Raw genomic sequence first — 26,984 nt, forward strand, 5'->3', positions numbered from 1 at the left:
CACTCCGGTGAGAGACGAACCCGCAGCTCAACCTGCCCGGTACACCGCCCCCAGCATGTCATACTGTACGAGCCGCATGTTCATCATCACAAGTGCTGCCTGCACTCCGACAACCATCTAACATCCTCACGCAGCAACAAGGATAAAGAGCAGTCTGCTGCTACTGCGCATACAGCTCGGATCTGCAACCGAACACGAAGCGGGGAGGTTTTCTTCAGCACACCAGGAGAGTTGGAGATCCGCAGGTAAATTGCAGGTACGGATGACAAAGCTACTGCAGACAGCGCTGTGATCAGATAACAATGAAAACAATACACCGAGGAGCCGTGCAAGGACTGTGAATGTTGAAACAAGTGAGACAGAATCTGCAGTAGCACTTGTTTCACATATAGTTCGCTTGTTTCAGGGATTTATCCAGGAACAAGTGTTCGGATCTTGAAAAGAGGCTGAAGCAACACATAATGTTTGATTGGACAGCTTGTTAAGTTTGTGCAAATACAGACTTTTAATCAACACGAGCTCTGCACGGCTGATTAACTCGTTCATTTTTCCTGACACTGATTGACACACAAGGGCATGTTTACGCACGATCTTTACGCGTATTACGCACTAATCCTTTTGGAGAAAAACAGCAGAAAAACACTTCACCTAGTTGAAGTCGCAGATTTAGCTGGAGCCGTGCCAACATAAACATCACGCCAGCAGCGGGAGATGTTGGGACTCGTTAAGCAATGCCATCAGTGATGTAATAACTGGTATTAAAACATGTAGGCTTGTCAAGCGAAAAATGATCCTGCACGCTCTGTCCGCTTGCTTCATCATCTGCGTCTCGTTACAGCGCTGCTCCGACGTTTGGTCGACATGCTGGGCATCTGCGTGTGTCTGTGTGCGGTTTTCACGCATGTCCTCTCCCAGGAGGCTGAGGAGCCCATCTCATACACTGTGAGTGAGAGGTTTCTATACCAGATACTGTTTACTCTGTGTTTAACCTTGAATGTTTGATGTGCTGTGGAGTTTGATTTACAAACTGTGGCAACAAATGTCTATCTATCTATCTATCTATCTATCTATCTATCTATCTATCTATCTATCTATCTATCTATCTGTTTGATGTTGTTACATGACAGGACACTAAAATATGGATAATTTCATGGTGATCTTCATCTGTCCTTCACAGTGCACAGAGGGGTATGAGTATGACAGAGTCAGAGAGCAGTGCAGAGGTGAGAATGACAAATTGCATTCAATGATAAGCATTGGTTGTTAAGGCTGCAACTAACAGTGTTTTTCATCGCTGATAATTTTCCATAAAATGTCAGAAAAAAGGATGATCAGTGTCTCCCATAGAACAAAGTGATGTCCTTAAATGTTTTGCTTTGTTCGCAACCAAAAGATGTTCAATTTAACTGTCACTGAGCACTAAAGAAACCAGAAAATGTTCACATTTAAGAAGCTGAAATCAGAGACTTTAGATTTTTTTTCCTTAAAAAAATACCTCAAACCAATTGAATGTGAATGTGAATATTATCTGGTTTCTTTACTCCATTGTAACAGTAAACTGAATATTTTTGGGTTGTGGGGAAAAAAAAGTCGTCACCAAAAATGGAAACAGTGGTCAACATTTTTCACCATTTTCTCAAATGACTGACAGATGACATGATTAGGGTGTCAGTATTTCAATTTTAAACTGAAAGGAGCTAAATCAAAAATAGACTCAAAAGCAGGATCAACAATTCTCCTGGTATTTCACCACCCCCCTACTTGTGCACACCCAGCGTGTATCCAAAAAAAAAAAAAAAACACCTCAGAGGCGACACAGCATAGTTTAATGATAGCCTCTGTCGTTTTAAATTTGAAAATGTAAATGATTTGAATGAATTTATTAAACATTTATGAAAATACTCATTAGTTGCAGCCCTACTGTCTTTCTCTCTTACTGGGGTATTGTTTTTCCTTTGTCAGACATCGATGAGTGTGCCTTGTTAGATGATGCCTGTAAAGGAGGGATGCAGTGTATCAACCACTTTGGTGGATACCTCTGCCTCCCAAAGAGTGCTGTCATCTACATCAGTAAGGAGGGTGAGCAGGTGCCACTTCCAGAAGCTGTCCCCCCTGTCCCTGTTGTCCCACCGAGTCAGCCTCAGGTCCCACGGGCTGGTTCAGGCAGCCAGAGGGGATCTCCTCCACGGACCATCCGCTGTGCAATCGGATTCACTGCAGATGAGCAGAACCTCTGCAGAGGTAAGATCAATCCACTCCTCTCCCTGTGAAGTCAGTTACAAGATGATACGAGGCATCATCAAAGTACCTTGGAAAAACTAGCCTTTAATTTTTTACAGCTTTACACCAGCACTTGGAGACAGTTCCTCTTATCTCAGCAAGTGGTGCTGACAAGCTCCTCAGGAGAGAAATTGGACTCTGTCAGCAGGAGCAGAGGTGTAACCACAAAATATGGTCTAAAAGTGCAAAAGAAAGGGATGGCTGCCACACTCTGCATGGAAATAATTTTTATTATCTTCCAGAATTTTAAAGATTTGACTTTTGGCCTTCATAAAACAGATTACACCCTAAAATGTGGCTGCAGATTGGAATCCCACTGCTGTGTATTCCAGTATATTGTTTTTTATCTCCTGAATATCAGTAGTATGTATTTGTTGCACTTGGCCAGATGCAGAAGAATGTGTCTGAATGTGTCTCTACCAGAGGTAGTACATAGGTATTTGATAATTACTTGCTAACGACTTTAGAGCGTCAGTAAGCAGAGCTCCAAAGGTGAACTGTTCATCCATCTGTCTGACAGTCATCAACAGCTAAACCATGCGTAGCTGCCAGATATGTTGCAAGCTTCTTGTTGATGTCATCTTTTATAAACTCTTTTGCTTGCAGCATGATGTTTTTGGCGAGAGTTCAGCTTCTTCTTAAAATATAAAAAATGTTGTTTTGGGTGTTGAGGTCCTCTGCTCCAGAGGATAAGATATAAACACTTTTGTTTTTGCTCCCATTTTTCATGAGTTGAAATAAAAAATCTAAGGCCTCTGCTGAGGCATACAAAAGGTTTATTTCTTTCGAATTTTGTTCACAGATTTGTTGAAATTAGTATTAATGAGCACTTCTTTTGCCAAGATAATCCATCCACCTGGCAGGTGTGGCATATAAAGATGCTCATTAAACAGCATGATGCACAGGTTTGCCTGGGACTGGGACAGAAATTGTGATGTTCCAGTCTTCTGATTTCCCATCGTGTAAATGGAAATTTTAATTTAGACTAGTCAACAAGTTAATGTTTAGCTAATTGACTTTAAGTAATGTTAAACATCCAAAAAATCTTATGTGTATCAAGACCCATTTAAAGCAGTTAATCACATTCTTTAATAACCAAATCATTGTAAAAATGTTGCTGAAATGTGTCACACTTTGCTCTGTGGATTGTGAACATTGCACATTATCCTACAAAACATGACAACAACACATGAAATGCTTCAGACCGAACAGGTAGATGACATTGTTGACTCCTAGGTTGCCACTCAGTGTGGCTAAGTGTGTTAGCAGCTAAGCAGTGTTAGCAGTGTTAGCAGTGTTAGCAGCAGCAGCAGCTCTTCTTGCAGGTTAACATTCATGTACCTGTGCTGAATGTGGTTATGTGTTGCAACTATACTTTAATTTTCTCAGTTCAAAATACTGCCAGACTGCATTGTTTTTACGAGATGCCATCTGTCCCGCTGTCATACGGGCAACAGTGAGGGGATGTTTGGTCATGTAGTCAACTAATCACACACATTCCTCCTCTAAAATGTGAAGATTTATCTTCGAAAAAGACATTTATTAACTGAACTATGGCAATTTCACACTGGGTTACAAGGTACCATTTTTTTCCCAGGAGGGCAAAGTCATTACCTGCCCTACTCTACTTCTGATTGGCTAACCCTAACCAATCACTCCTTATGCCTAAACCTAACCAACCTTACCAACAAAGGCAACTAGTTCTAGCCAGTCAGTGGCAGAGAAGGGCAGATCATGACTTTGCCCTCCCGGGAAAAAAAATGGTATTTTCGGGTGGATGGATTATCTAGGCAAAGGAGAAGTGCTCACTAACATAGATTTTAACAAATTTGTGAACAAAATTTGAGAGAAATAAACCTTTTGTGTGCTTTCTTTGGACAACTCATGATAAGTGTTTGTGTTTTTGTTGAGCGTATAGAGTGGCAATATTTGTGCTCACATATCGCCTCTGCACCTACAGTAGATATTTCCTGGGCCTGGACTAGCTTGTGACTTTGGTAGCTGCGCAAGTCTGTGGGGGTGTGATCCTGTGTTTGAGCGAGACTCTTTGATCTTTACAAATGGGGAGTGGTTTGAAGATTCATTCTTTTTGCGTCGCTGCTTTGTGTCAGATGTTTATAGCTGCACCTGAAAGAGAGAATCTCTGATATCACTCACCTCTTATAGCTTTTAGTTTGTCGTGCGTGTCGGTCTGGAGTGTAGTGTGAATGTGCAGAGCTCGCTGTATAAATGTAATGTAAGACAAAGTGCATTACTATACAGTACATGTGTTCAGTGGTTAGGAACTCCTCTTGCCAATAGGCATGTGGTGAGTGGCTGTGTGGTGAGGCTTGCGGTCACAGCGCTCTAGTGAAAGTAGCAAATTTGATTTTACACCTGGGGCAAAGATATGTGTGAGGTGCTTTATGTGTTTCTCTGAATTGGAACCCAATTAGGTTTTATTGGAGTGTAAAACATGGCAGCATATCAGCTAAAGTAACCACATAAGCGAGCTGGCATGGGTATAATACTTATTCATTCACTGTGCATGGGCTAAACAAAGATAGGCTGTTGCTGTCACTGTTATTGCTTTGAAATGACTGGAGTTTTTAACTGGAAGGCGTCTCGTGCCGTGATGTGGGCGTATATTCCTGCTGGTAGAGTGATATAATCTTTGTTTACATCAGTCTCTGGTTTCTCTGTCATTACCTTTAACTTGCTACAATGAGCCAATTGTTCTTGGACACAGAATTATCTTTTCTTTTCTCTTTTTTTCTTTTTTTTGCTCCACAGTGGCTGTTTTGCACAGCTACGTATCTTGCTAGCGAAGGAATTCCCATTAACTTTCAATGGGGGAAACCTCAATGTATCAAATAGCGCTTACATCAGGCTCCTTCCCTGCTAACTCACCACTCTGTGGAGGAAACCTGCAGTAGAGTGCCGAGTCAGGTAGGGCAAAGGGGAAGATGAAAGGCTGACACTGACTAAATAACCACAGCAGTGCCGGAGGACTGACCGAGCCAGGTTGTACCAACGTCATGGGTTGTTTTGGTGACTTACTGCTGAGTGTGTGGTGAACAGTAGAGAGATCAGCTAAATGCTGTGGAAAAAATGAAGCCAATTTTCCAAAGCACAACTTAAATAGTTGAAAAAAAAAATGTTTCTACAACAAAATACTATTCTTTATGCTGATTAAAACAAACCACAAATTATATAATACACTTCTTCACCCTGACATTTTTCCTTTTAAATGCAGCTTTCATAATTGTTCCCATGGGGATAACTATTTGCAAATTGGCAATAAAGCCCCTTGGCCTTGAGTGTGAACCCGAGCCTAAGTGTGTGTTGTTGCAGTGACACATAGGGGAAGCTGGCGCCCTACTCCACTCTGGCCACACAGAGAAACTATGAACCCCTACTGTATGTGTGACAGCTTAATGATGCCTCGCATTTCCATGACCTCCCCCACCCTCCAAACATACACGCACACATACTGTACGCTGTGTTTACTGCAGGGACATGCCTACAAGTGGCTTGCTGTACTCTTGTGTATGCATATTAAGTCTCATTTTCAGCAGAGGTGAGATCACGTCCTCCTGCAAATGAAGGTTGTCCATCAAAAGTGCTCAAATCGGTCATTAAATCTGATGAAAAGTGGAAAGCTGCTATTTAATGATTCTAATTTACAGTTGAACGCCGTTTAAGAGTACACCCTAAGTTTTAGAAACTTAAAGGGATAGTTCAGACTGTTTAAAGTGGGTTTTATGTTGTCCATGGTCAGTGTATTACCTACAGGAGATGGTGGTCGACATGCCCACAGTTTGGAGAAGCAGCAGGAGTCCAACTTTAATAAAGGCCCACTTGAATATCAGTGCAACTCCATGCTACATTTAAAGTATTTTCACCACTAGGCTTTGGCAGTATATATTTTTCTTTTTCTTGAGAAGCTGCAGCTTTTGTAAATTTTCAGCACCGCCGCTGTACATTTATTGCCACCTCACCTTTTCCTTCACTCAGCATACATTCATCATCACTCTCTCACACCACAGACAGTAATGAGTCCGCCAATCAACCTCTCTCACGCTTGCTAAAGTTACACACTCAACATGATATGCTACTCTGACACTTTAGTAGTCTCCTGTGTTTGCTGGCTTACATTTATTAGCAGGACTAAATCCAAAATACTCACAAACAGAGGCATTTTTGGTCTTTTTTTACTCATTAGTCCTGTAACTTGATCCCCAAGACACCTTGTTTCTCGGCTCAGCCGTGCTGCCTTGGCCACCAGTGGAGAGACTGACCCCTGGTGCTGCGCTTTACAATACATTCCTTGATCAGTTTAATAGAAAGAGGAGTGTCTTTTTCATGATGGGATTTCTTAATTCCCTGGTATACTGTAATACTGCCCGAGCCTACTCTCCACTTTACTTTGCCATCAGACAGCAATTTCTGACAGGAAAATAAACCAAATGTTGCTCTCTCTAAACCAATCAAACTCCATTCAGCAATTTCACCTCGCAAAACTCTGTGTTTTAAAAGCTTAGTTCAGCTTCACAGAAGTCACACAAAAACACAAACTAACCAATCGAGTCAGAGGTAGACCAACAAGTCCTGTGGTGTGTGATGTGAAATTGCTGTTTTTGCCAAAGGAGTCTGATTGAGTGAGAGAGCAATATTTGGCTTACATAATTACGGTTTCTTGGCAAAAGGCAGTTTGACAGCAATATAGCAAACTGTCCACAGCAGTACAAATAATCAGAACTATTCCTTTAACTGCATTTTCAGTGACTGCAGGTGTATAATGTTAGACACAGTCTTGTATTTTACACTTTCAGGGTTCTGTTATCTCCCCACAAGTCTTGACTTTACATATTTTGGCTGCTACTGATTTATTTTTCATCTCTAAATTAGATACCCATGCCCTGCAGTATGGGACATGAAAGGACATGCCACCGCTGTTTACCTGTCTGGTTTCCTGAGGTCATGTACGCCACATTACCACCTACATGCCTGACTAATTTCAGCTACGTCTGGACACTCTTCACCTGCAGTGGCTGGAAATCTTTCCTAAATATGTTCTATTAAGGCTGTTAAGCCCTGGTGTGACAGAGAACTTGTGTACTTTTCCGAACAAGGCCGAGTGCATGCAATAACATTTTTCCACGCAGATGCAATGCACTTGGGAGGAATATCTCTGGAATGTCAGCGATGGTTGTTTTTTCCGTTTGCTCCCATCTTTTGTGATGGTTGGAATTACTCACCACCTTGACAGATAAGCGTCGGATCGATCTGCAAGGAGCAGGAATGCAGAGAGCAGAACAAGCAGAGAGTGGTTGCACAAAGCACAACACGACACTGCTGCTTCATGATTTGACCTTTACAGTTTATACTATACAGCTTATCTTGTTGTCATCTCATTTACACTTGAAGAAACACGCCCCCAGCCACCAGTCTTTGCTGATGCACAGGCAGTGTAAAAATATGCGAGGATACCCAGTTTTCAGGAAATTCCTGCAGATGTTATCCTGTCAGTGTTTGTTTGTCCATCAGAGATAAGCAACACAGATTGAGATGTTGTTGCACAGACGAGAAAGACGGAGGTGAATGTAATACAGGATGTGCAGGATGTTAAATTAAAACATTCTGCAGAGATTTTGTTGCTCGACAGGAGGAAGTGGGATCAAACACAAAGCCCCCACTTGATGAAAACTGACCCACTTTGTTTAGGGTTACTCAAAGAAAAAGACACCTGAGGCACACCTTTGTGCCTGTTGAACCCTCCTATTACCAGCTAAGCTCCCAGCTTCCACCTGCTCTCAGACTGATGATTTGCACTGTCCTGCATCAGTAGGTCTTCACTATGAGACTGTCCCAGTGCCCTATGATTTTACTGTCCAGCTTATTGCACCTGTAATAGTTTCAGCTCTAACAACCAGCGTTGCATCTTGGAGCCTTTGAATTGTAGATGCTGGCAGTGTTGGCCGGTCTGTAGTTCAACAACAGTTTGTTGCTGAGATGGAATAGTTGAATGGATTTCCACGAAACGTTGCACAGACATTCTTGCCCCCCTCAGGATCTACTTTAATGACTTTGGTGATCCTCTGACTTTTAATTTTAACTGTATTCAACAATTTGGTTTATGACCAAGTACCAGCAAACTATGAAGACCTCCATCACCCTCAGCTATACTTTTTGTAATATACTAAACTAAGCCACTGAACATGGTAAATATCATACCTGCTATATTCATCCAATAAGATGTTTGTTCAAATGCCCCAAAGCATTTAACTGGAATACACTTTTTTACGTGTATAAATGGGTTCCACCCACTGTGAAGCATCTAATCTGCTGAAAATATAAGCAGAAAATATAAGAAGTACTTCCACCTGTTAAAACAGTTTTTTTTTAGTGTTTTTTGATAGACATGATCAGAAGTTTACACCACCACTCTCAAACCCATTGAAAATTCCTTCTGATAGGGCCAGATTGGGTTCATGTTAGCATGCTGACTTTAGCATTTAGCTCAAAGTATCAGTGGGCCTAAGCCAAATAGAGCTCAACAGATCAATCAACCTGCCTTATATATCAATATCTGCATATCTCGATCAACAAGTAAAAAGAAATCAGTACAGAAATGCAAAAGTTATGTTTGCAGGAATTTTGAAACAGGGGTGTCATACTATGTCCACCAGAGAGAACTGACAAGTATTTTTTAAACTATAAAATATCCCACTCAGTATCATTGTCACAACTGTTAAATAACCAACTTTAGGTTTTCTTTATTCAACATGTTTGTGTATGTTTTGTGTTAATGTTAAAATAACAGCTGATAAGTCAGTGGGAGAATTTTAAGCTAGTCATTGTGGTCGGTATCAAACCTCAAACATCCACTATTAGTCATGTTTTTAAAGTTAATACTAGTGAATCAACATTGCTGAGATTTCTGGCTTTCAAAACTCCAAGCTCTTAAGACTCACTTTCCATTCGTAACCTGTGCCAGAAAACCTGTTGATGTTGCAACTCCTCAGCTGCTGATAAAGAAATTCAAATTGTTTAATTACTGGATGTATTTTGACATCAGTGTCTCTATGGTAATAATGTTTTTAAGCACTTGATCTTAGAAGCCAAGAAATCAAGAGTAAAACAACTGAAACGACTTCAGCAATAACATCCTAAAAGAAATTTAACACACTACACGAGGAATCTTAAAATAAATGACTTCCAGGCCTTCTGTGTTTTAATGGTGACAGTATTTTATCAGCTGACAGTCCTGTATCTTTAACCATCTTGCAGGCAGCCTATTTTCTGGCCTCAGCAGTGTTGCTGTACAACATGCTGTTATTGCTTGTGGTTTGCCGCTGGCTCCTCGCTGCCATCACATCAACGATGGCAGAGAGGAACGAGGGGGAAGCAGCTTTGCCGTGCCTCCTCCTCGGTGTAAGTGCTTAATGTTGTTGTTATTATTCTCCCTGAGGTCGGTGCCTGTCCAAGGGCCAGCTGCTTCCTCCTCTGATGTGCTTACATGTGTTGCTCTTTCCGTTTACCTCATGATGGAAAGGGACACAGGGCTGCTATAAATCACTATTGCGCTCAGCTGGGTGACACTCGCATGCGATCGCAGGGTCTGTGTTTCACACAGTTTCTCCTTTTCTTGAATATCACGCTGCTGTTTTGGCCACATTTTCAGCGTCAGTGTGTTTACAGCCTTCATTCCTTTCATGCCACAGACTTTGCTTTAAAGGCCGTAAATGTCAGGTGGGCACGTCAGGTGGGCAGAGCGATTGATCTCCTTCACGTTGAATAGCAGGGGAGTTGCTCAGTGCTTCTGTTTTCTAGAGGTCTTCAGAGTAACAGGAAGGATTATTATCAGGCGGGAATGTAGCTGGCACACTGGACGGATTTTCAAGAATGTCAAGACTCTGCCCGACCTTTAGAAGAGTGTGGAACAAACTCACAAATCAGTTAGTAAGTGTCAGCATGACTAAAACTCCTGTTCCTCCTGAACAATGAGAGCGATGAGAGGGGGAATCTTGGGAGTGGTGCAAATAGCAAAGAGCATGGAAATATTTCATGCCCTAATACGGATGGAAATACACGGAATATAAGGTTAGAGCGTCTTGAATCCTTTGATTTCTTATCTGCTTTGTGTTTGGACTTGCTCTGAAAGGGAAACACTACCACTCCCATTTGTCCTGGGGTTGTGTTCAAGCCAGCAATGGCTGCATTTCACACTGCATTGCAGGGAGAATCGTACACAAATGAAAGCAGTGCAGCATTTGCTAGGCAGGGTGATGTTAAGGTGTTTGAGGTTAAGCAAAACCAAACGCTCAGGGGCTGTTGTGTGACATGCTAATAAATTTGACGTTGTGAAATTTTATGGGCTATTAACATCGCACATCTTGCCCCCTGCTTTCCCAAAGATTGAATTATCCAATAATCAGAGGGAAACAGAGATGCTGTCCAACAGCAGGACGGCTCCAACTGTTCTTTGGAACAGCTCCTGCTTTCCATTGCAGTGGTTCAGTGAAAACAAGACTAAATGCTCTCAAGTGATAATTACAACAAGCCCTATCATGTCAGTATAAATCTGGAGCAAATAACACATCGCTCTGAATTCAGGCCAAACAATTTTTAGTCCCCGTTTTGGACATGCTTTTTTTTTTAATCCACACATATGCAAGCAAAAATCACATGTACACACACCAAACATGCATCACTCCATTCTATAAAACATTTTAAGGCCATTTAATGTTTGAGCACCTCAAGCAGGACCTCTGATGCACACACACCCACTGGTCCATACACACATACTCACATTCTTTGAGCTGCCGCCATCCCTGTTACTCCCCCAACTCCCACAAGGCATTTAGAATTAATCTCCCTGAAAAGCAAGGAGTTTTTAACTCTGACATCACATATGCACACACGGCCATAAATCTAACTTCAAATCTTAAAAAGTCCTTTTTTGTTTAAAAAAAAAAACGCCTCCACCCTTTTCTCCTCATTCTTTCCTTCCACTCTCCTGCTGGACGGCCTTATCTCTCCCTGTGATGTTACAGCAGCCTCGCTCTCTCTGAGAGGAAACTTGTAAGCTGTGTTAAATAAATTTTGAAAAAATAAAAAAATAAAAATCTGACCTCAGAGAACAGAGTCACTTCTCCCCACACGCAACACATCATCACATTTGATGGCTTGTTGCAGTAAAATGTGTTTTCTTGTGTAAACTATACGGAGTGTGCTGCATGTGGTAAGCTGTGGAGACTTTATGGGACCGAAGAGCCAGCCAGCGTGGGATGCCCTCCCACCCCACCCACACGCACACATTTATACACACACACTCAGACTTTTGTGGCACTTCGTACTGGCAGCTTCTTAAAGGTTTAGTGACAAAGTAGCAGTCGCCACAAGATATTCCCCTGAATGAACATTTGAATCACATTCAGCACATATGCTTTTATTTAGAGCTCTCCAAGCTTTCTTTAAGGGAATGAGGATGACTCCGACTTTTCCGTACACAGAAGTTCTAAGTGAGCATCACTACATTGTCGGCCACATGCAGTTATTTCCTTCACAACAGTTCAGGGTTTTTACATCTTATGTAGGAGAGTGTTTGAGACTGTTCGATGATTCATGTAGTCTCCCAGAGAAGCCAAAACCACTCAGATCAACAGTGGCATACAAGTTGTCAAACTCCAGGTAATTCATGCCAAAATCATTCTAAGTGGAGCTGATTCTGGTCGGCAGCAAAACTAGAGCAAACGCTGCTATCGGGAGCCGATTCGTCTTGATGCCATATGTGGAGCAGCTCTGACTCAGATTTAGTCCAACAAAGTCAGGTGTGCCAACTGCATTTGGTCAAACTCTGTTGTGTATCTGTGCTGGCACATCCTGTCCAAGAACATAACTGCCTACACTGTAGGATTGCCCTCTGTTCAACCGGTCACAGCAGTACAGAAATAAAAACTACGTTCTCAGTAAAACAACTCCACATATAAGCAAATAAGGAAACCAGAAAGTGTCCATCAGTCTGAAATGTCTCAACACCTATTTGATTGACTGACACAAAATCTATCAACATAATTGAAGGAGGTTGAATCTTAGGATGAACTGTTAGAACTTTTGTGATCCCCACACTTTTTATTATCACCGTCTTTTTAGAATTTAAATGTGACCTGTATTTGGCTTTATGACCAAATGTAGTAACACTTAATAATATTCATCAATAATAAATCGTATATTGATAGTTAATTAAACTTAGTTAATAGTTTTTTTACTACGAACAATTTTGTACAGTTTTGTATCAAAGCTGATAGGAGAATATAACAATTACAAACTTTTCTATTGTTGCTCAGAAACAACTGAAACAATGTCAGTTACAGCATTACTAATCGTTATCATTTAATTGTTTGTTAACAGTGAACTAGCTATTAACTAATGTTTAATTAACTATCAATTTACCGTTATTACTGGTGATTATTAACTCTTACCATTTGGTCGTGAACCAAAATGTTTATGTTCAGTGTTAATTAGCAAAACCTTGCACTCTACACACTAAAGTGGTAAACACTGTAAATATTACAGTTAAACATCAGCATGCCAGCATTGCCATTGTGAGCACACAGGATTTTATTTTATCAGGGATCAGGAGTCTCAGACTTGTGTTGTCTGAATCTACTGCCAGAAGGCAGGGCATTTCCAGTCTCAATGAATCACCAAATACCTCCAGTAAGTAGGTGGGGTTATGATCTGGCTGTCTCCTGACTAACTATTTGTTGACAATGGTCATGTATTTACATGATTTCACTTCCAGTTTTGTCTCTGACAAGCACATCATCCTGTTATTCTTTAAAGGTCAGCTAATGATTAAGTGTGCTAAGCTTCAGCCATCGACTTTCAACTTTCTGCATGTTCAAATTAGCCCACAGCAGAGATGGGTGTTGTACGGATGTCATGCTCAGGAAGATTTCCCACCAGTTAATAAATTCTTGTAATCGACTCTTGCTGATTCCACTGAACATTTTACAGGAAAGGATACGCTCAGTAAAGTAGAGGGCTTGGTTTGAAACAAATGCTTAGAAAGATGGCTTGTTATCATGTTTCAAGTTGCCAGATCTATCAAACATCCCCCACACTGACTCCAACAACAGTAGCTGACGTTCACAGATGAGTTGTAAAGTACCATAACACGCTGGTTATAATGTTAGCTCCAAGGTTAGCGTGGTTTAGCCAGGTTAGCCTTAGTTTTGACACATTAGCACCAACTAACACCTTCATGGTAATCTGTTGAATAACATAATACTCTCTTTTATGCCTAGCTGCAACCCACAACTGTTTGATGTTGCTGGGGCTCCATATAATTGCCCTCCTAGCAGATTTCATTCTGTAAAACCATATCCAGCAACCTCATGTCAGGCTGAACTTTGCCTGCAGCATTACATTTGAAATCTGACTCCTGCCGCTCTGTGCTGCGACTCTGCTGCTGTATGGAGCATTTTCATTTCATTTATTAGGATCACACAGACACTTTCCATGTGTATCAGTGTGAACAGTTGGCAAGTAATGTAATCACTGTATGCCCAGTAATACCTACTACTGTGGCGAGCCTATTGTGTGGTGAAGTTGTTTCATCTCTCTCATCTCGTCCATGACCTGCCAGGTAATATGATGGGACATGGGACCTAAATTTGGTGAAGGACAAATTATTTTTTGATTCCGTTTAAACCGTGATACTTCAACAGTTTCATAACAAACTGTGACTGTCTCTTGTCTCTTGCCATTGACTGCAGTTCATAATTTTTCTGAAGTTAGGTTCCATGGCGGTGACTTAGGCACTATATTAACCTGAATTATGTTGGACAGTGTTGGTGACAGGCCTGATAAACCTGCACATCATTTAAACAAACACTGCTGAGTGTGGATGCACTTTCATATCCCAGGCTGTGCACACGGGGACATCAATTGTCCACATCCAGTCTAGAAAGATCTCTTGATCTGAGATGCTGGATCTGGATGCTGCAAGTCTACCACCAACAGCAACAGAGCCCCTCTAATGCACCAGGACTTTTGCTTAACAACCATGTCATGAAGCCTTTGGGCTGTAAGTGGGTCAGTATCTCATAGTGTGATACTGCTGGAATCCAAGCATTTGGTTTCTCACTGACACTTAGGGCTGCTGGTTGTGGATACACTTTCCCAGATGCCTTTCAAGCCACATCAGAGCGCTGATTTTCCAGAACAACACTGCTTTTTATCTTTGTCCTTTACGAAGCGGGTCAGTGAGCAACAGGCCTTGTCTGTGCATTCCTCCCTGTATGCACTTCGCACCTGTTGTCTCTCAGGTGCACCTTCAGATAAGCTCTGCTTTTGTCCTTAATGTGGTGAGTCCACCTTATCACTGTGCCCCCACAGAGTGGAGCACATTTCAGCCCTCTTCCCTTTCTGTCCTTTAAGGAGCGAGGACAGCTTACCTTCTGTCCTCCTTTTGGTTCATGAGCCAATTTCTCACCGGCACCAGTCCCACTGGACAGTTGAGGCTGTGGGACTGGCGTACAGGGCATTTGAGGCATGCAGGGAAGAGAGACCACATCACAAAAACATTTCCAGGTGAACGTCAGTTCAAGACATCTGTGCAGCAGCAGGTTTGGCTCTCCTGCACTTATTTGGAGCGATCAATTTTACATGTTTGATCTGTATGAATAGGGGCTCCCTGAGTATAACTCTCTGTCTCAGGTGCTTTGATTGCATCTAAATGCTGCAGGAGGGGTAACACAATTCTGTCTGTCAAGTTCAGCGCAGTCAGCAACTGGACTGAATTGAACTGAAAAGAGAAAGCAGCTTTAAGTTTTCCAGTCATCTTCCAGTCAGGTTTTCTGACTATTGTTAAGCTCCACACGTGTCAAATCACAATGCAGTTATATCCCCCCTCCTCCCCTTTCCTGTGTGTGCGTGTGGTATTGAGTATAACTGTCTGTCATGCTGTTAAAGTGATGCCCACTGGCTGTCTGCATATGATGGGTTGTGTCAGACCACCCAAGAGGACTGCTGGTGGGCCCACAGGGATGAGAGTATACAGTATGGGCGCATTTGTAATGTGTGTGTGTGTGTGTGTGAGAGAGAGAGAGAGAGAGAGAAAGGGAGGAAGATAGAAGTGGGTGGGTGGGGGGGTTACAGCGAGAAAATCCTTTTTGAAGAGGCTCTGGCTCCAAGCAAATCAAAATTGAGAACGTGTTTGTAGGATCAACAGAAAAAGGAGAATCTTTCCACTGCTCTGTCATGTATTTTAGCCCAAGCTGGAAAATTCAAATTTCTGCTGAAAACTTGAGGAACCTGAAGGGAAAAAAGTACTTTTTTGAGGTTTAATCAAATGTTAAAACACTTTCACAAAGCCATAATCTCATTTTAAAATCACCTCATCATCCAACACTTAAACAGCTGATTGTTTGTTTAGTGCCATTTTTTTTCAGACATCCTGGACATTTTAAAATGTGAGTTGGTAACATTTTAATTTGCATATCGTGTTTATCATTTAAGAGGTAGTTTGGATGCACTGAAGTTGCACTGTGTGAGGTTCTTATACAAACATTGCAAGCAGCAAGAATGTCCCTGAAAAAGACATGGTCTGGATGGCAGCATATGTTATTCCAAAACCTGCATGGGGTTTTCAGCATCAGCGGTGCCTTCACAGACGCGACTGTTACCCACGATGCCATGGGAAATAATATACCCCCATACAATCACAGATGCTGGCTTTTGAGCTTTGGGGCTGTGTGCAGACCACAGCTCCCTTTTTGACTTTCCGTCAGTCCATCTCAGATGATCTTGGGCCCAGAGAAGTCCACAGCGTTTCTGGATGTTGTTGATATATGGCTTGCTCTTTGCATGGTAGAGTCTTAACTTGCATTTTAGATAATCATGTGGGGTTTTAATGCAGTACCACGTGAGGGGTCAAAGGTCACAGACATTCAGTGCTGGTTTTCAGCCTTGCCCCTTACATGCAGGGATTTCTGCATGCATCTTTTAAAATATTATGGATTGTAGATGGTGAAATTTCTGAATTCCTTGCAGTTTTACGTTGAAAAATGTTGTTCTTAACCTTTTGGACTATTTTCCCACACAGTTTTTCACAAAGTGGTGACCCTTGCCCCATCTATGCTTGTGAACAACTGAGCCTTTCAAGGCTGCCCCTTCAATACCCAATCATGTTATCATTTAATCTGTTGGACAGCATGGGTATTATTCTGTAGTAAAAATGGTTTAAATTGTTTTTGGAAACACAGCTGTTATGTGTGATTAAGCTTCTTATACTCCCATCAAACTACCACTGATCATGTTATATAACTTACTAATGATGGGGTGACAGAAAGTGAATGTGTCTGGGTCTGCGTGTGTGTTTGGGTTGATGGATGTCTGTTTAGGCGTTATGGTAGAAAGCACATGACTTATCAGTTGAGCCTTTTCTCTCTTTCGTACACACGCATGCCCACACACACTTCCCGCTTCAAAACGCTGTCCCGTTAGTAGAAGATACGATCTGTGTTTTCCCCCCTCACCCGGAGCTGCTGAATAAAAGAGTTCTTTATTTAATCGCCCGCTCTCTCTCTGTGTGAACATGTGTGTTTATGCCCATGTGTGTGATGTGATGGTGTCAGTGATCACAGATTTTACTGTCTGTGTAAAAACAGTTCACACATCACAGATCACAGACTGCAAACAGTCCAGACATGTTGCTTTGCTTTGTGTTCATCCTGTGTTCAGCGGGCATTAACTCGGTGTAGCTTCCTCTCAGTGTGTGTTTTTGTGTGTTTATTACAGACATAGATGAATGCGCGACAGGTAGACACACTTGTGGCCCTGAACAGACATGCTACAACACCAGAGGCTCCTACACCTGCCAGTGTCCTCCAGGCTACCAGAGGAACGGAGAGCACTGTGTGGGTGAGTTATACACTCTTCTCTCGCTTTTATGATGATCAAATGACTCAAAGTGGTGTCAAGCTTTTGAAAAGGTTAATGTATCATGTTTTCAACTCTCAGGTAAAAAAAAAAAAAAAGTATACTTTAGTGCAGGGTTACCTGTGGTTTTTACAAAAAGAATATGAATAGCCTCTTATTTTACATTCTTCAGCTGTAAAAATGTGTAGCCTACACAGAATGAAAAAACAGTTTTAATGTTTCATCAACTAAAATTTGTATCATAGCCTACGTCTATGACTTAAAATGTGTGAAAAACATACAAATTCTGCACTTAAAGTGGTGTTTCAGTGTATTTACAGGAAGTATAATTGTACATTAGTGTACTTTCAAAAAAGTATACTATATTGCAAATACTTATAGTGGTAAGATAGTTTACTTTTGAAAAGTACAACTATTTGTTCTTTCTAAATAACTCTATGCTTTATTAAAATGTACTTTAGTTTCACTTCATTAGAAATGTATAAGTATACTTACAAGAAGTACTTCAAACGCAGCACAAACAAGATAATTTTTCAGTAATCAAGCATGTATATTAGTACATGCCCAGCCATAGTTTAAGTGTACTAAGTACACTGGAAGTTGTTCAACTTAAGCACATAAAAGTAATTAAATACACTTAAATTGTGCTTTTATACAATTTCATTACAACTAAATATGCTTAGTACAAAATGAGTTGTCCCAAAGTAGTAAACTTCAAGTTAACTAATCATGAACACACTTGAAGTATACTGAAGTACACTCAAGTGTGCTAAAATTTAATATACTTAGCATATTTATTTTTCACCAGGCTTTATTCAGATAATTGCTTGTTGTGATCTATCTTACCACCCATATCATCTTCTCATGTATGTGTGTGTGTGTTTCATTTCAGACAGAGACGAGTGTGCCCTGACCCACTACTGCATGCACAGATGTGTGAACACACAGGGCTCGTACTACTGTGAGTGCAACACAGGTCATAAGCTGGCCAGCAACAACCACAGCTGTGTGGGTAAGTCACTGAAAAGCCACGTGTACTCATGTGTGTTAGTCTGTGTTTGTGTGTACAGCATCGAATTATAGAAACATTTTGCTTCAGTGATTTGTTATTCCGACGTAGCATGTCAGACATTTTGTGTCAGTGTGGATTCCATCTAATCTGCTCAGTCGCCAGGCTGACTTTTAATAGATTTGGGCGCATGTTGTTACCTGCATGCTCAATGAAAATTACAAGAGTGTATAATAAGCATCATAATTACCTGTTGCACTTTCCAAAGACTGTGTTTATAGTATTTTACTGCACTGTACATACACAAATATAATAACATAATAAAAGCAAACAAACGAGCAGTGAGTGCAATTAATAAAAACAGATGAATAAAACAGTTATTTAAACTTTTTTCTCTGGTCTGTAGCTCTATTTATCCATTTAAATTGTTTTGCCATGAGTTGCTGAGTTCTAGAGATATTGGCTGTAGAGGTAAACAAAAGGTTACAGCTCAGCTTGTGGTGCTCAGCCACAAGCTGAATGCCATCTTGTTCCATTATATTGGAGAGAATGCAGACATCTCTACTGCTAATGTCTCCAAAACTCTGCAACTCACGCCAAAGCAATCTAGATGGATAAACTGTACTACAAGTAATAGGAAAAAATAATATATTTTTGATTTTGGGGTGAAAAGTCTCTTTAAAGAGCTGCAGTGTAATACAAAACAGAGGATGTCAGCTTCCCAAAGTCTAGTGTTAACACCGTTTTTTTCTCATCCCTCAGTGTTCTCAGGATACAGATATTTTAAGGTCAGGGTTGGCTTTAACAAAACAAACGGTGCACAAGCTGTTGGGGTTTTTTTTTAATGCCTGGAAGCTCAGAGCTATCATGAGATTCACTGTGTAACCTGAACCCACACTGCAAATCTCCTGCTGAAGTCAAAGGAAGTTATTGAAAATGTTGTGCTGTGATAGAAAGCTGTTTTATCCCTGAAACATATTTATAAATCCATCAAAACCCGTGACTGCCTCCCAGCTATGCTGAAACATGTATGTGTGTTTGTGCTCGGTGTGTGCATGCTGTGTTTGTGTGACTGTGCGTGTGTGTGTCTCTGCTTCCTTTTGACCTGTATTCAGGAAGCCAACGTCCAGTTTTCCTTTGGAAAATAAATGAGACGGTATGAAATAGTAGGGTAAACACAGGTGTTACCAATGATACTAATTAAGGTCCCGTTCCATTTAGTGTAGCAGAGCCTTTTCAGCGAGCCAACATGCACAACAGCAGCACCCTGACTGTGTTTGACCTGAGTGTAATGGGATCTTAATTAGTATCATTGGTAACACCTGTGTTTACACAACTGTTTAATGTCAGAATGGTGGCTGCGAAAAAGTTCAAAATTTTAATAAATGAGAAAACATCTTTTGTTTTTGTTCCAGATGTGAATGAATGTGACGTGCAGAGTCCCTGTCAGCACCACTGCTACAACCTGATTGGCTCCTTTCTCTGCCAGTGTGACCAGGGTTATGAGCTGGCACAAGACGCGGTCTCCTGCCAAGGTGGGCACACATGCGCACATACACACACACACACACACACACACACACACACACACACACACAAGAACACACACACATTCAGATACATTAGGAGTGTCATGATAATGAAATATTGGTATTATGATAATGATACGCATATGACAGTATTGTGTAATAATCTTAAATACACTGAATGCTCTTTTTTCAGTATCTGGTTGCCGTTTCACTACCTATTATGTGTAATTGCACTTTTGCACAATTGTTCAGTTATGGTTACAAACTCTCTCTCCAGTTGTACTTGTATTTTGATTGGAATTCATTTGCCAAAAAAGGGATAAAACACACAATAAACCAAGTTAAAGATGAATTTGACTGATAGCTTTCGTTTTTGTCAGATTTTCTATAGATACCACGATCAGCGTTGGGGAACATTACTTTTAAAAGTAACTTGTTACATTACAGCGTCACCTACTGAAAGAAGTAAGGTAAAATAATGAAAAACTACTAGGAATTAAAACCTCTTTCAGTGGTCTGAGAGTGAACTGGGAAGACACAGCTGCCTCTATGAAAACAATAAAACACAGGCTCGCACAGTACATTTTGTTTAATATACATATGTTTTAATATGTTTGCTTCTGAAAACACATGTCTACATACAAATTATAAAACTGCAAAGGCTTTTCCAATCATGTGGACTCGTGTGTCGCATAGTTGGTTCCTCTGGTGAGTCTTCAGAAGCTAAAAAGCCTCTTCACAGGTGCACTAGTGGAGTATTGGCCCGAAGAAAGTTTTGATCGTGGGGTCATCGGTGTCGAGACCCGATTTGAGATACTTTTAGTGCCCTCAAGACTGTTGGCTTATCTGTCCTCTGTCTCAAATGAAAAAGTCACCCTCAGGTAATATGTGCAGGAGGCAGCAGCAGTGAAAATGCGGTTAAATTATAACATAACAGTGCTGTACTCTAAGTTGGAGGTAACTCTGATTGTAATAATATCATTATCATGAATTCTTTTGGCGAAATCTTGTAGTGAAAATTATATATTAGTAACATGTACTGCTTTACACTCATTATCTATGCTTGTTTGTGTTTGTGTACATATTTTTGTACAGACATTGATGAATGCAGCTTCTCCAGCTACATGTGTCAGTACCAGTGTATCAACAGCCCAGGAAGTTACTCCTGTGAATGTCCAGAGGGATATCAGCTCCAGGGAAACAGGTTGTGTCAAGGTACTACTGTCCTCCTCTTTCCTCTCCTTTCCTTTCATCAGTCTTTTATTTATCCATTCTTAGTTTACTTATTTATCTATCCTACCCTCCTCCCTGTTTTCACACACAACAAGAGTTCCCAAGCGAGTCCTCTTGTCTTCCTCCCTTTCTCTTCTTCGTCGACTCTTTGAAGATAACTGTTCCTGCTATCATCCACTATTCTGCCTCTCAAGCAGGGAGTGAGAGCCACTCTCCACCAGTACTGTCATGGAAAGAATGCAGAGGTTAGGCAACACAAACACACAGCAACTCCGTGTTGCCCTGCAAGAGCCACCTCTGTGAATTTATATGCATGATGTTGGTTTCTTGAAGTGGATTTATTTGAAGCTCCGGCGCTGGCTCAAAGGGCGAGCTGTTATTTTTTCCTCTCCCCCTCGGTCAGGTGCAGGCTTTATAGGGGGAGCCATGAATCCGGCCGGTTGTGTCAGAGGGACCTTTAAGTGATGAATCCAGGTTGCTGTGCCAGAAATAGCCCTGTGGTTTGGGGCGCGTTTGATGGGGTTATTTTCACGGTGCTGCAAGGAAAGAGCTGCAGTTAGGCCTGTGTGGGGTTGCATCGGGGGCTTCCCTCGACTACAGATCCACAGGCTTCCCTCTTGTGTTTCCCTGCATCTCCACAGCTGTTGGAAACGCAGCTAAAACATCATTCCCAAACTGTCCACATCCTGAACTTTGACTGTGTTTTCACAGTTCTGTTCATGAAGCGTGCAGAGTTCCTGTGTGTTTTGGAAGTAGAGGATACTAATATTGTCATCCAGCTATTTTTGACTATTCAATACTTTTTTTCTCTCTGTCATTCTGCCAATCACCAGACATAAATGAGTGTGAGACGGGGACCCATAACTGCCAAGATGATGAAATGTGTTGGAACTATTACGGAGGCTTCCGCTGCTATCCCAGAAACCCCTGCGAGACGCCTTACACCAAAACCTCTGAAAAGTCAGTAAACATCATCCAGTTCTTTTGTTTCACTCTCATGGGTGTAGCCAGTTTCACAGAGATTGTCTCAATCGTTGTGTGTTTGCAGTCGCTGTATCTGCCGCTCTCAGGCTGAGTGCCAGGGTCTCCCACCGTCAATTGTCTACAAATACATGAGCATCCAAGCTGACAGGACGGTGCCAGCGGACATCTTCCAGATTCAGGCCACCAACATCTATGCCAACACACACAACACCTTCAGGATCAAATCTGGGAACGAGGGAGGAGAGTTTTTCCTGCGAGTGAGTTGATGTTGTCTTGTGTTGTATAAAAAGCAGGGGAGGGTGTAACAGGTGATAATGGGTTAAAATGCTAAACTGTTATATATAAATCTGCAGTTTCAAGCTAAATCCATGAAATTACTCACATGTTTACACTATTATTATCCCCCCCGACTCCACCTCATACAATTACCCAACCTGATATTTTATCACCATGTGGCACCTGTAGCACAGTGTTTACAGTTACACCGTAAACGTGCCATTTCTAAGATATTATTTGGCACTCTAAGCTAACAAGACTAATGCTGTGTCGCGATTCGGATACTTCCATTCATACACTGTCATATAGTACACTTTGCACACTATGATCTCACTTGTGTAGCGCACGAGTTTGGAGGATGGCCATTGTGCCCTCACGGGAAATGTCAATCTCAGAATCTTCTTCTTCGTGGGCAAACTGAAGCCAGGTGGAGCTTTAATGACACCTGCCAAAACACTTACTGGCTTGTCTATTAATTTTTGTTCAATTTCACTTCATTCAACATGAACATATTTGCCCTTGGTTTCTCATTAAGTTAAATATGTGCCATGATCTCCATCGATGATGGACCTACCCTCTCTCTCCCTACCCTCTGAAAATGCACCAATATGTTAGTTTATATTTGATTTACAAACTTCCGACATGCATGATTTATATCTGTATAATTTGTTGCTCACTGCGGCCATTGTAGTTAGTGCAGCTGCTAGCCCCGTCTTTTCTTCTGTGTAAACAAGATAGCGACTATTGAGGCTGAGAAGTGTCCAGTGTTCAACACTCAACTTTTTGGCTGCTCAACATCTGGGTACTCCAGTCGTTTTGCTGTAAATTCCACTGTGAACACACTTACACACTCAAAACAGGAAGTTTACGTACATAAGCAAGCAAATTGAGACAGAGCATAAGACTCAAAAAAAGATGATAGATCTATATTCATATTGACTGATGATATTTTCTTGCAGCGTTCCAGCAATGTGAGCGCCATGCTGGTGCTAACCAAGCCTCTGTCAGGCCCCAGGGAGTACGTCGTGGACCTGGAAATGGTCACTCACCATCTGACCATGAACTACCGCTCCAGCTCCCTGCTGCGGCTCACCATCATAGTTGGGCCCTACGCCTTCTGAGCACCGCAACTCCCAGCAGCCCACATAAGTCTGGTTCAGCAAAACATAGCAGTGTAACACAGCAGATGCCTGTATCAGCATAACATACTGTACATTTTCATACAATACATGCATACGACATATAACATAGGCTGTGGCAGACTCATACAGCAGCACAGAACTTCCAATAGGCTTGCTCATGACACACCAACCCACGCTGTGATGTGACCACTGGGCATCTTTTTCTCGCCAGGTGCAGGGAAGCATTGAAGGGGTTTAGTGTCCTGAGGATCCAAGCAACAACAGCACTTAACAATAAATCATTTTTGAATTTAAGTGCCTTAAGTGGATGCAGAAAAGATGCTGGTTGCAGCATTTTCACTGGTGGAGGTTGTTATCTACTTCCATAATAAAAAACAATTGGGAACGGAGCAGTGGCACTCAGGAAAAGAAGCCTAGTGGACACACATCCTAACTGTGATGAATTTTTGATGCAGCTGTACCCACATTTATCACTTTGTTCGGACCAGACCTGCTTACAATAACCCATGTGTGCATCAGTGAAGCTATCTGTTGTAGGAAAGAGAGGAAAATCATATTTTCTAATAAATGTACATGATAAATATCCAATATGAGCAGCTTTTGATACAAAAGACCTTGTAAATCACAGCTTCTTGATGAATGTTGTAGGGTTTAGTAGTGCTGCTGCTGCGCCACACTGTTTGTGCAAGTTTCTGTATAGTTTTACTCATGAGTAATAATTTCCAGAGAAGTCCAGAACAGTTCAGAAGTGTAAAGGGAGGGAATTTGCCTGTGAGTTGAGAGAGTACTAAACTTTGCATGACAACAGGCTTGATGCTCATAGACTTTGCTCACAGGAGTTAAGTCATGTACATACCGCGGTGTGTGGATGTTTGTGCGAGTGTGTGTGAGTGTGTGTGCCTGGCTTTGTTTATGCATGCAAGCAAGTGAAAGTGTGAAACACAGAGGGAGAGAAAGGGAAAGATTGAGAAGGAGCTTGTTCTCTGCCCTGGGTTCTTTTGGTGGATGTGGTCGAGCTGTTTATGCGTTTCTGTGATGCCATCCCCGCAGCCCCTCGGTCACCGAGGCAATTACAAGAAGAGATGTTTGAACTCGAGAACACGCGTAGGAAATGACGGCTTTCGTAAAAAACACACCTTGGCCAATCGAGCGCTCGTTGGTGCCACGGTGGTTCTCCAGAGGAACAGCTGGGCTTTCTAATGTCGGTCCCAGTCAAGAAGTCACACTGGCACCAGGCTGGCTTGCGTGATAAACATAATTACACTGCTTTGCCCTGTAAGCTGGTTCATGTGTGACACAGGGGATTATTAAAGTGTTAATACAATGCCACCACACTTTTTTTTGGCAGAATGAGAGATCTTTCACTACCTGCTTTGCCTTTCATGACTCCACGTGTCTGCTCTGGCTTACTGCTGAAACACTGTTGACACACAGCACTGAAAACCACATTGAAAACCAGCATGTTGTCACCACTCTTAAGTGTAGAAAGTTGCCTATAAGTCTTTTATGTGGTTTCAGCAGTGAAAAGTGCCTCAGAGGTATAAACACAAAAAAATGTAACACTAATCTTATCATTCATGCTGTCAAGACTTTTACCTTCCTTCATTGAAATGCCTTAATGTCTTTCTCTTCTATTTAAAGTATATTTTTTCATATGTATCTTATATTGATTGTACTCTGAAGAGCAAAAATTATATTGTTGAATAAAATATGATGGATAAATGGGACTTAATTGTTCTGTTTTTCATATGCATCAGACACAGGTGGCAAAAGTAAAGACATTCTTTACTCTGACTCTGGTAAAATTACAAGTACTGATTCAACTTCTTTACCCAAATGAAAGTGAAAAAGTACAGGCTCTGAAATGTACTTAAAGTACAAGGTAAACGGACGGCTGTTTCTGTGCGAAGTGAACTGACTCTCACCCTTTCTCTGCGGTTGAGCCTCCCTCTCTTGTTTGTTTCATCTTGTTACATCTTTTACATCATTTTCCGTCTCGTTATCCTGGAGCTTTTCCGCAGCTAAACTTGACTACTGCTGGACCTATCGGTCTACTTTTTTGTGCACATTCACGACTGTATGCTGCAGGATTACTCCTTTTCCAGGATTCCTTTCTTTATACCTCCATGTTTTGGGGTCATCCCATTCTTGTGAACGTGATATTTCAGGAACACAAAAGCCACTGTGACGTCATGTCCGTCCTACTCTCTCTGTACGTTCTACCTCAGGAACACATGGAGAGAATTTCGTTAAATTTGGCTAAAGCCTCCACTTAAACTCAAGGATGAACTGACTATTTTGTTGGTCAAAGGTCAAGGTCACTGTGACCTCACAAAACTCACAAAACACAAAACTTTTTGGCCATAATGTAAGAATTTATATACTACAAAATTAATCAAAATGTTTACTAAGGGGTTACAATGAAATATTAATTTTGAGTTGCCTGGCAGAGATCTGCACTCTATTGAGTGCAGTCTTATAGGTACATCTGTCATCCATGATATGCACTGATGGATACACCATGTGTTATTGTCACATCCATTTAAGCTTAAGTCAGTCTTGCTGTTAAAAAAAAGGGCGCACAATGACACAAAATAATAATAATCCACCCAAAATACATTAAAACTAAATAATGAGCATGTTTTGAAAATGTAGGGAGTAGAAAGTACAGGTATTTGGTGGAGTAAAAGTAAAACAAAGTCTTCACTTTGTTGTTTCCCAGCACTGCCAACAACAAATGTATGAAACTGATCATAAGAAATGCTGCTCTGCACCGTGTACCAAAGTGAATAAGCTCTGACTTCATGTACAGTACTGTATAATGGAAAATGCAGCGGTTGTGTGAAATGCTCCGCTGCTCTTCCCATGCTTCTGGGAAAACGTGAGGATGATTTCATCCGAATATAACAATGATAAATGCAGTGAACATGATGCCCCAGCCATCATATCTATCTTGTTTAAAGAGATCTACAGGGGTTATAGTAATATAGTATGTTGAGTCAATGTGTGCTGAGGGACAAATGTGAAGCCTGCACACACACACACACACACACACACACACACACACACACACACACACACACACACACACACACACACACACACACACACACACACAACATATTTAGATGTGAAATTGGTTGGGAGTGGTTTTATGGTAAGTTGTTACTCAATCATTCTGCCGTCGAGAGCTTTAGTCAGAGCAGTGTTGGGACGTGTAAGATGATACATGATGTGTCATTGCTCCCCTAACCCCATCTTCAGCTCCCCACTCATTGGAGCTCTGTGTTTTTGCTGTCCGTGCATGATTCAACCCCCAGGGGAAAAACATTGCTCACCCACTTTTTCTGTGACTCAACCAGGCGCTGACTGAGCCTCGTAAGAGGAGCAACTTTTTCAGGTTCTTGATTAATATTCCACTCAGGGTCACGGTGAAGATAATTAACTTAATCTCCCTGCGTATAGCGAGACATTTCATTAATCATTGTTAGATTTATTAAACAGATCAAAGCCCAAGTTATTGGCTGAGGATCACAGAAACGAAAAAAAAGTCATGAAAGTTCAGTAAGTTGAATGTTTGTTAGTCTCTGTCATCTTCTT

The 26,984-nt window shown here is 41.4% G+C and overlaps 1 protein-coding gene across 2 annotated transcripts; it reads left to right on the forward strand.

The window, feature by feature from the left end:
- On the forward strand, nucleotides 1-25,111 carry efemp1 (EGF-like fibulin extracellular matrix protein 1). Of its 2 annotated transcripts, none has more exons than XM_084736107.1 (11): nucleotides 1-256; nucleotides 839-942; nucleotides 1,178-1,223; nucleotides 1,963-2,241; nucleotides 17,071-17,193; nucleotides 18,104-18,223; nucleotides 19,636-19,755; nucleotides 20,845-20,964; nucleotides 21,816-21,942; nucleotides 22,031-22,223; nucleotides 23,202-25,111. In XM_084736107.1, exons 2-11 carry the CDS (start codon nucleotides 862-864, stop codon nucleotides 23,361-23,363), a joined length of 1,371 nt encoding a protein of 456 aa, XP_084592233.1. In that variant the 5' UTR covers nucleotides 1-256; nucleotides 839-861; the 3' UTR covers nucleotides 23,364-25,111. The 2 variants fall into 2 exon arrangements, with proteins under 2 accessions (XP_084592233.1, XP_084592234.1); XM_084736108.1 differs by having other exon boundaries at nucleotides 1-245.
- The last annotated feature ends 1,873 nt before the right edge of the window (nucleotides 25,112-26,984 follow it).

The sequence above is a fragment of the Lutjanus erythropterus genome, chromosome 14 (genome assembly GCF_056507025.1).
Source record: "Lutjanus erythropterus isolate fLutEry1 chromosome 14, fLutEry1.hap2, whole genome shotgun sequence".
NCBI classification, from domain to species: Eukaryota; Metazoa; Chordata; class Actinopteri; order Lutjaniformes; family Lutjanidae; genus Lutjanus; species Lutjanus erythropterus.

Excerpts from the sequence above, each read along its gene's own strand:
- efemp1 (XM_084736107.1), top strand. The coding sequence starts at position 862 with ATGCTGGGCATCTGCGTGTGTCTGTGTGCGGTTTTCACGCATGTCCTC. Across the intron at positions 17,194-18,103 it reads GAACGGAGAGCACTGTGTGG|ACAGAGACGAGTGTGCCCTG; the intron begins GTGAGTTATACA and ends GTTTCATTTCAG. Across the intron at positions 21,943-22,030 it reads TACACCAAAACCTCTGAAAA|TCGCTGTATCTGCCGCTCTC; the intron begins GTCAGTAAACAT and ends GTGTGTTTGCAG.